General features: G+C 43.2%; 1 protein-coding gene across 18 annotated transcripts in view; it reads right to left on the reverse strand.

Annotated features, from left to right (window-relative positions):
- Nucleotides 1-9,839, reverse strand: part of Strada (STE20 related adaptor alpha) — a 29,063-nt gene extending 19,224 nt beyond the window's left edge. For 3 of the 18 annotated variants that reach the window (XM_039086166.2, XM_063269202.1, XM_008768360.3), the window contains exons 1-3: nt 9,666-9,831; nt 3,442-3,497; nt 837-894 (exon numbers count right to left, since the gene is read on the reverse strand). In XM_039086166.2, the coding sequence (XP_038942094.1) occupies nt 837-894; nt 3,442-3,453 (70 nt within the window). In that variant the 5' untranslated portion in view covers nt 3,454-3,497; nt 9,666-9,831. Of the gene's footprint in view, nt 1-836; nt 895-3,417; nt 3,500-9,665 lie in introns of those variants that run through there. The other 15 variants (XM_006247586.4, XM_008768359.3, XM_063269207.1 and 12 more) reach the window with 10 other exon arrangements.

A 9,839-nucleotide genomic window follows, 5' to 3' on the forward strand; every position in this document is an offset into this window, starting at 1 on the left:
GCCAAACAGGAAGGTCTGAGCCTGTTAAACCTCACAGCACAAACCTATGGAGGTTTTACAATAGGGCGATAGTATTTCTGCCCTAATGTTTTTCTTAGTTCTATTAACTCTCATGATTTCTTCTCTGAAAACCTGAGTCAACTCTATGAATCAACACAACCAGAACTTTTATATCACTTTTACATGTGTCTTGACCTGTTGTTTTACTTTTAAAGTGTGTGTATGTATACACAAGTGTGTGTATGCATGCATGTGCATATGAATGCATGATTGTGTGTGTGTGTGTGTGTGTGTGTGTGTGTGTGAGAGAGAGAGAGAGAGAGAGAGAGAGAGAGAGAGAGAGAGAGAGAGAGAGACTGGAGATTGAACGCTGCTAAAGCTTTGCATACCTGTGTTCCTGACCTGTGTTCCTGGCCTTTTAATTTTCAGTTTGACATAGGGTCTCACTAAGTTGCCCAAGCTGGCCCTGAACTTGTAATGCTGCTCTTTCAGCCTCCCAAGTATACAGAATTACAGGTTTTTACCACCAGGCTTGCCTTAGGGATTTTGAAGATTTTAATTTAATAGTATGTGTTTCAGCTTGACAAATACTTATAAAAAATGTACAGGCCTTTAACCATTGCGTTTGCTTTCTAACAATCAAGACAGGCCAAGGACAGCGGTTTGATTCATTTGCAGATTTCTAGGAAGCATAGGATTAAAGAGGAAGCCTCATGAATCTAAGGACATAGTTTACAATGGCTCTTCAAGCTGCTACTGTCTATAAACTCATGTAGTCAGCAGGAAAACAGTGGCGATTATCCTGAAATGACGGCTAAGTGACATACATTACTTACCTCCAAACAGTTCCAAATCTCTTAAGCCCTCAACAATGAACTTTTCCGAGACCCACCGCTAAAGAGGAAAACCCCAAAGAGAATTAGTATGTCTTCTAAGCCACAACAAAGTAGCTATCAGCCTTTAGAGACAAGACAACTACCCCACAAAAACATAAAACCAAGCAGTACAATAGGACTATTTTCATGGAAAAGTAAGGATCTAGAAATTGGCTACAAACAATAGATTCATTCCTTTCTCTAGTCTAACCTTAAACAAAGTGAAATTGGTTCATAAATGTGATTGAGGAGAAATACATGGAACCACCCTAATAATGAATATTATTTTTTCTCCCAGACAGAAAATATCTTTGTTTATTCCATAGATAGTCCTTACAAGGTCTGCATCATCAATGTCCATTTGAAAAAGTATTTGAAAAAGTATTACTAGAATTCAATACACAGAGAGCACGAATAAAAGAAATCTTCACAAGCCTCTGCTAGTTTATAAAACGAGACCTAGCACATCCCATACTTTTTTTTTAAATTGACGAAGTTTTCTTCTTCTGTTTGGTTTTACCTTTTTGAGACAGGGTCTCGCTCTGTAGCCTAGCCTGCCTTAACCCCCTCGATCCTCCTTCCTCAGTTTCCCAAGTTCTGTTGTTGTTTTAATAGCATTTATTCACTGTACGAGAGGACAGGTCTCCTCCTGACATTTTCACACATGCAGACCGTACAGCCCAGCACCCTCTCCTTGCCCCTCCTCCACTCTGGGTCCCCGGTTTTCTCAAACAGAACTCCTGCTGATTTCCTGTCTGCAGGTCATCCTCGCGCTGAGCACTCTCAGCCTCTCTGTCACTCTGAGGGCACAGAGGCTGCTGGAGCTGCACAGTTACAAGGGTTTCTATCAAGTTCACAGGACTAAATGAGCACGATCATTGTGCACCTCGCCAGCCCCCTTCAGATGAGTGCCAGGTTTCCATTCTACCACCCAGGGGTCCAGTTTCACCTTAATCAGGACAGGTTAAAATAGGAATGTGGCTCCTACTTAAAAGCAGTGGAATCCAGGTTCTGTTTCACTATGACTGGGGTTAAAGTTTGGCACAGAGGCGTTCTTTCCACTGAGCAGAGCTCAGGCTAAGGAGTGAGTTACCTCTTCCTCTTAATTAACACTGAAGTTTATTCCTCACAGTGTAACTGTTTTTATAAGTGTATACACAAGAAAGGGAAGACTAAAGAACATTCTAAAATAAGCTATATAATAAGCTATGTAATATAAAATAAAATATAAAATAAGCTATATATAATATACACTATAAAGTTCCTTTGTCGTTTCCTGTAACAATTTTTTCTGAATTAAAAAAATCAAATTTAATGTAAAAATTTCTATGCACTATACTACAAATGATAATTTGTGCTTTAATATTTGAGAGTGGTAAATTCATCTCTCATAAATGAGAAATCTTTAAGTATAATTTTAAGAATCCTTAAATATTAATTAAAATAATAAATCTTTATTAAATATCACTAAAATCTTTTTTTTTTCTTTTTTTCGGAGCTGGGGACTGAACCCAGGGCCTTGCGCTTGCTAGGCAAGCGCTCTACCACTGAGCTAAATCCCCAACCCCATCACTAAAATCTTTAATCATTATTGCATTTTAAAATTAAGTACTTGATGAAAGAGATAACATACTTTAAGAAAATTTTAATTATTTATTTTATTGGGGAAGGGCTGCACATATGGAGGCCAGAGGACACCATGTGGGATTCATTTCTCACCATGGGGGTGTCCAGTGATAGAACTCAAGTCTCCAGGCTTGATAGCCAGCCTCTGTAGCTGCTGAGTCAGCTCATGGCCTTTAAGATACTGAAGTCATTGGCACTTATAAAGACGCCAAACCCAGTATTTGTCTTTAAGGTCAATCGAATAATTTTTTTTTTCCTAAAATTTTTACAGGGGACAGTGGGTAACAAGTTCCCACTACCACAAAGTATACAGTTGAATTTTCTAAATTTGGGGAAATTGCAGGGGTCAGCACATCTGAGTGCTAAGTCTTCGCCTGGGAAACCACCTTTATGGTATCTACCCTGTCGGATGACTATAATGTGCGTGCGTGTGTGTGTGCGTGTGCGTGTGTGTGTGTGGATCAGAGGACATGAGAGTCAGCTCTCTTCTTCCACTGGGTAGGTCCTAGGAACTAAACTCAGATATCAGGCTTAGCACGAAGCACTTGGACCTGCTGGGCCAGCACACTAGTCACTGATAAAAATTAAGATATAATAATACATCCTTCAAGTTAATGTTAAAGATTATTCATGATTATATTTAGAAATGTGTTCTGGTAACTATAGTCTGACACTGATTTTAAAAACATAAATCCCCGAGAAACAGAAGCAAAGAGAGTTTTACCAACTGTAACTACACAGAAAAAGCTCAACCCATTTAACTTGTGACCAATCAACTCATAAAATAAGTTGCCTTCCTGTTCCTTCCTTTTCCAACAGACAATTCTGAGTATCACATAACACAACCCACTATAATATTAACCCAAGTACTCTTCAGAAAAGACAAATAGAAAGCCAGAAGACTGGGAACACTCACCCTAATTCGCTCTGGTTTACTTACAAGAAAAGACATGGGTTCCTACTGTGTAGACCTACTTCAACTTCAAAAACTTAAACCTAAAAGGAAGACAGAAAGAGGGAAAGTTGGTTAAATCACTATTTATGGAAATACTTTTCTTCCTGAATTAGTCTCCTGTAGTAGAGGCTGCCCCAAACTCACTACAAAGTAGAGAAGGACCTTGTACTCCTGAAAGCCTCTACACCCTGAATGCTGGGATCACAGGCGAGCACAACACCTGGGTTAAGTGCTGTTCGGGATGGAGCTGGGTGTTTCCCTGGATGCTAGGTAGGCTCTCTGCTGGGCAACATCCCCAGCCCAGACAAAGCATTTGTTGAACAGAACATACTACTGGTCTTCCATTCAAGGCACAATAGCAGACATATAACTTGCTAACTTCTGACTATTTTTTTAGAAGAATGTTGAAAGACAATACACTTAGATATATTTGTGCAAGTACACTGTGATGCTGCCATTTCTGTAAGAAAAGAAGTATGGAGTCAGGGGTGTTAGTACATTCCTGTATTCTGAGAACTCAGGAGGCTCAGGCAGAAGGCTGGAGAACTGCAGGCCAGTGTGGGCTCTGCACACGGCAGGACTGCTGAGAGGAATGCACAACAAAGTGGGGAGAAGTGGGGTGCAGTGGAGGTGTGGCAGGAAACTTCTTCCACTTGGAGAGAGGTGAGAGGGAAAGCCGTGGTAACAGACTTAAAAGTGAGCTTCTTTTAAGAACACAGCAGGGGTATCTGCCAACCCAGTACAAGACAGCAGCAGAAGCTACAGGCACATGGTGTCTGAAGCATAAACCTCTCTGGCTTTTCCCCACTTCCTTGAGACCAGGTTTCGGGTACCCAGGATGATCTGTCACCTCAGCAGAGGATGGCCTTGAAGTTCTGACCCTCTGATCTGCCTATCTAAATGTTGGAGTTATGACACCACACATGCCTAAAAATCTTTGTCTGCTGAATATTGTAAATACAGGTGCGATCTTTAGTTTGAATTAAAATGCTCAGTAAACTGAAGTGACTCTGCTCATCCCTGAGAGGCTTCTGGCAGGGTAGGCAGGCACTCTACCTGTGAGCCACCAGCACTGCTATGTTTGAGACAAAGTCCTTTACTCAGACTCTAACGGCTAGGATTATAGACACACCAGCTGCACCTATCTGAAAATATACAATGACTTCCTGATAACATAACTGTGTGCTGAAAAGACTCTAAGGAGTCTATGAAAGAAAAATCATTTTTAAGATGGGTATGGAGCTGCATACCTGTCATCCCAGAACTAGGCAAACGGAGGCAGGAGGATCAGGCATTCAAGGTCATATTTGCTTATTTGTGACTCTGAAGCTAGCCTTTGCTACATGAACTGTGCCAAAAAATAAACAAATAGGACAAAACAAAACAAGAATTTAGACCTACCTACTGTATAGCAGACTGGGTATCATAGCAAAGACTTGTAGTCTTAGAACTAGGGAGACTGGGGCAGGAGGATCAAGAGTTCAGAGCCAGTTTGGCTACGGAAGAGATTCTGAGTCAGGGGGAAAAAAACCAAAACCAAAAACAATCTAAAAACAGATAGACATTCACCTGAATGTTGAGGGACTTCCCTTTTCTATTTCTTGTAGAAGGATTTTAATCCAGCAACATGGCTACTGTGGCGATGTGGAATAGAGTCAGGCCCTTAGTACACACTTTTAAACCCAATGAAGGTAAAATTAGCTTGTAGAAGGAAGCACCCATGTTTGAAAGTGATATCTAATTGAGTGGCAGGGAAAGTGACAAATTAGAGAAAGAGCTGACAGAATAGAATATGCCCAGCTCTCAGGAGAACAGAGAGGAAAGAGATGTGACTTAAAAGAGCAGCAGGGAGAGTGGAAAAGGGAAGAGGTAGCTTTACTGGGATAGTTGTACAGAGACAGGTTGCAGAGAAAGAACAAGCTAGACACAGGTGAAGACCGAACGAGCCAGAGAATGAGAAGGAGCCAGAGGATTAGAACAGACTGCCAAAGGTCGTGTAAGGCCAAGCAAAACAATTCAGTCAGAAGCTGAGAGAAGCCAGTTTGAATCAGTCAGCATGGACAGGTGTTTTGCGCCAGAACATCTGGGTTGACCAGCCAGTCAGAGTTCAGAAAGAGCTAGAAAGGGGGAGCTTATTCAGCAGTAAGTCTCAAGAGGCTGAAAACATTCTAGGCCTAGATTAAATTACATGGAGGCTAAAAGCTTCCAGGATTAGGCCTAGGTTAGCAGAGGGAGGCAGTAAACCTTGGAGACAATAATTACATTAGGTGAAGAAAAGATAATTGAACAATCTCTATTTTGTGTGACATTCAGATCACTAGGCTGCTTCAAATGTCCTTAAAATAGAAAACTACAGCCCTGTTGGGGATTTAGCTCAGTGGTAGAACGCTTGCCTAGGAAGCGCAAGGCCCTGGGTTCGGTCCCCAGCTCCAAAAAAAAAAAAAAAAAAAAAAAAAAAAAAAAAATAGAAAACTACAGTGGAAGGATAAAGCAGATGAACATGTCATTCAAAACATAAATCCATTTTTATCAACATTTAATACCACAATACATTGGCAAAGCAATATTCATAGTTGACAGGTACCAAAATAGCCTTATAATTTACTGACTTGTGGTGCTAAAGATCCAGCACAGGGCCTCACACATACTGGACAAGCACTCTACACTGGGGTGCATACCACATACTACATACACACATACTAGACAAGCACTCTACACTGAGGTGCATATCACATACTACATACACACATACTAGACAAGCACTCTACACTGGGGTGCATACCACATACAGCTGCATTATTTACAATCAACGGTTACTTATTTTTAAGACTCTACTAGGACTTGAGACAACTGAAGTCCTCAGAAGTAATATCAAAGCCTCAGTTATAGCTGGTGTGACTAAATCCTATACACTCTGCATAAACTGAAAATCCACTTTAGGGCAGCCCATATTTACAAGTACAGATTAGGAATAGCTGAGCTGTGTAGCATCTGCCTAGCATGCCCAAAGCCCTAAGTTTAATCCCCAGTATAGAAAAAATTATTTTTAGTTTTATTTTTCTTTACCTGAAAGAGTAGCTATGATGTTGAGGTTTATACATTAAACTTGGAAGAGGTGTGGCTTATGCTAACATGTCTTAAAACCCGAGTATGTGTTGGTGTCAGTCATACGTGAGAATACATTGTCCTCAAGTATGACTATCCCTTCAACAGGGCCCTGGTACCCGACACATACAGAAGCAGAAAGTGTGCCCTTAGCTGGCTATGGAAGTGGTAAGCACACCAAAAAGGGTGGGGAAACAGACAAGGAATGAGTAATTTATAGAATTCATCAAAAGCACGGCTGAGTGGCAGTGGGACTAGAACATCAAAGGTGACTTAAAACAGAAATTCCAAGCAAAACAGCATAACTATTCCCCAGTATCTGCTCTGTCTTGTACAAAGGTGTACCACCAACTTCTACAACAGTGCTTGCCACATAGGAACCACCCAGTAGCACTAAACGTAACACTGCCTGACTGAAGCATCAGCTCTTTGAACATTCTCTAAGTGTGTGTGTAGACAGCACATGGCTGTACCAGCAGGGAGTGGAAAAGCACCCGAGGCTTTGACACACAATGGCGGTCTAAGCAGTGTGTCTTACATCTTGTGCCCACAAATCACTTAGAGATCTTCTGAAATTGCAGGCTGCAGCTCAGACGGTCTGGAGTGGGCTGGGAAATCCTAACTCACTCCCTGGAGACGACAATGTGGTTGCCATGTGGACCATGGTTATTAACTAACATTTGAGACATCTTGTTTGGAAGAACATTCCAAGAAATGTCAGTCTATGAAGGAATGAAGAAAGGGAGGGGTAAAAATAACCCAGAGAAAAGTATGCTGGTTAGAAAACAACATCCCTGGAGTCTGTAGCACTGGAAACACCAGGAAACGGATGGATGGCTAAGATTGAAGTATGAAGCACACAGCACCATCCCAAGCCATCTGCTTCATCCTCTGCATGTTGGACAATTTGCTTTAAGACAGGGTCCCCTACCACAAAGTATACCATGAAGTCACTATGTAGCCGATGGTGACCTTGATCTCGATCCTTCAGCTTCCACACTCCTAAGCGCTAGGATTACAGGCCTGTGCCACCAAGCATAGTTGGGGGACTATCTTTTACAAACTCTCCTAGACATGTGGCTGTGTAGTCCCTGACTGAAAACTTAATACCTCATCCGGGAACCCGTTCTATAGCTGATGTTGTGTTTGTGTTCCTGAGTACTCGGAAAATGATTGATGTGCCACGGAGCCAATGGCAGAGGTGGGAAAGCTCTGAGGTATTAGTGGCTTTAGTGGAAGAATAAATTAAAATATTGATCCACTTAGTGTATGAGTGTATGTTGAAGGTGTGCAGGAGGGGTGCGCAGCAGGTGTCTTCGCTATTGATCTCTGTCAAGTTCAAGTTTAACTAATATTGAGAGTTCAGCTAATGTTGAGGATTCTATCTTCCAAGAAGTGGGGGAGGAGTGGGGTGGTAATTTGCCAGAATAGTAGTATTGATGTTTAAAAAGAGGCTAGAGATGGCTCACGCATGGCATCTCAGCACTCAGGAGGATCAGGAATTCAACATCACATCTGGCTACAGTCTCTTTTGAAAAAAGAAAAGAGTGTAGTCTAAAGACTCTGCTTCCCTTTTTGTCCCTGGTCTATCTTTTTTCTTTTTTTTTCCCCCCGGAGCTGGGGACTGAACCCAGGGCCTTGCGCTCGCTAGGCAAGCGCTCTACCGCTGAGCTAAATCCCCAACCCCTTGTCCCTGGTCTAATGTTGACACTCAGTAATCACCTCAGGTACCCTCTGTTACAGCAGCTCCCACTAACTACCTACATTCCTCACCTGTGTGGCCCTGGCTGCCTGGAACTCACTCTGTAGACCAAGCTGGCCTTGAACTCAGAGACCTGCCTGCCTCTGCCTCCTGGGTGCTTGTTTTAAAGGCGTGTGCTATCGTGACAGGCTCCCACATTAACTCTTATACTTACCAATATATGTGTGTGTGTGTGTGTGTGTATAATATGTTTGTGCGTATATATGTTCGTATGTATGTGTATACCTGTTTGTATGCTTGGTGAGGCTAAGGGACACTACTCTGCCTGGACACAGGCTGGCGGCCAGTGAGCTCTGGTGTTTCTCTTGTCACAGGCTCATGGCCACACATGGCTTTTTACATGAGTGCTAGAGACTACAGTATGTCGTCTTTTTCACAGAGCCTCCTCTCCAGCCACCCAACGATAGAATTCTCTTAGTCTGACTTTTTTTTTTTTTTCTATTTTTATCACTGGTCCTCCAAACTTCATGTCTGGGGTCACAACTATAAACACAGCCAAACATCTAAGAAACCTAATTAAAGGGTAAAGAGAGTTCAGTGCTCTAACTAATGGCTAAACTATTAAGTTCTTGAACTAAGACAGAGGCAAGATAGCAATTTTCTTCTTGGTAGTGTTAGGAATGGAAAGCAAGTCCTCACTAGAGATAATCAAGCCACACCCACAGTCTCAAATTTGGTCTACCACCTCTCAAGATCTGAGTCTCAGGTGTCGGGTATCTCTGGATAAGCTAACAACTAGTTCATAGAAGACCCATCCAAATATTGGAACATGGTACTACCTCAACGGGTATTTCAGTAAGACCGATTCCAACAGTCTGGGAGAAGGAGGTCAAGTTGAAGTACCTTAGGATTTTAGCAGAGGGCTGAGTTGAGAAGTTATCCTATTTCCTAAAACTATGAACAATTTTATTTAGCCACTCCCCTTCGGTCGTGCTCACTCTCAGCCACCATACTCGGTCCCCAAAATTGCTGGGGAAACTAAGACAAAAAGACAATTAGAAGCTCTTCGTTTTGACCAAAGCAGAGGATAGCCCTGATCTTGCTTCCATATGAGAGTTCAACCCCAACTGGAAGCCCCGGGAAAGGTGGGGAGGCCATGCGGGAGCTAGCCTCTCCGGTCCGGCAACTCTGCTCAGCATCTCCCCAGCAAGGCCCAAGCCTAATTTTGCTCTCAGGCTGTAACCTCAATGCGGGAACCCAGAACCCAGGTTAAATGAGGGCCAGAGGAGGGCGAGGGTGAGCCGGTATGGCCGCTTGGGGCCCAACCCCGAGGAGATGGACTCGGAGTCGGGAGAGAGGAACCGGCCCTGGGAGCGCACCAGGCGGGCCCGCCACCCGGTACCTGGTCTAGGAGTCAGAGCGCAGTACCGACTCCGTCTCGGCTCCGCCTCCTCAGTTTTGTGGCCGCGCTGCCGCCAGGCCGGTTGCTGGGAGGGCGGTACGCAACGTGCCATGCGCAGTGGAGGGAACCAGGGAGACTGGCCGAGCCTCGCCCCTCCCGTAAGGAAGCCCCGCC

Source organism: Rattus norvegicus, chromosome 10 (assembly GCF_036323735.1).
Source record: "Rattus norvegicus strain BN/NHsdMcwi chromosome 10, GRCr8, whole genome shotgun sequence".
Classification (NCBI taxonomy): domain Eukaryota; kingdom Metazoa; phylum Chordata; class Mammalia; order Rodentia; family Muridae; genus Rattus; species Rattus norvegicus.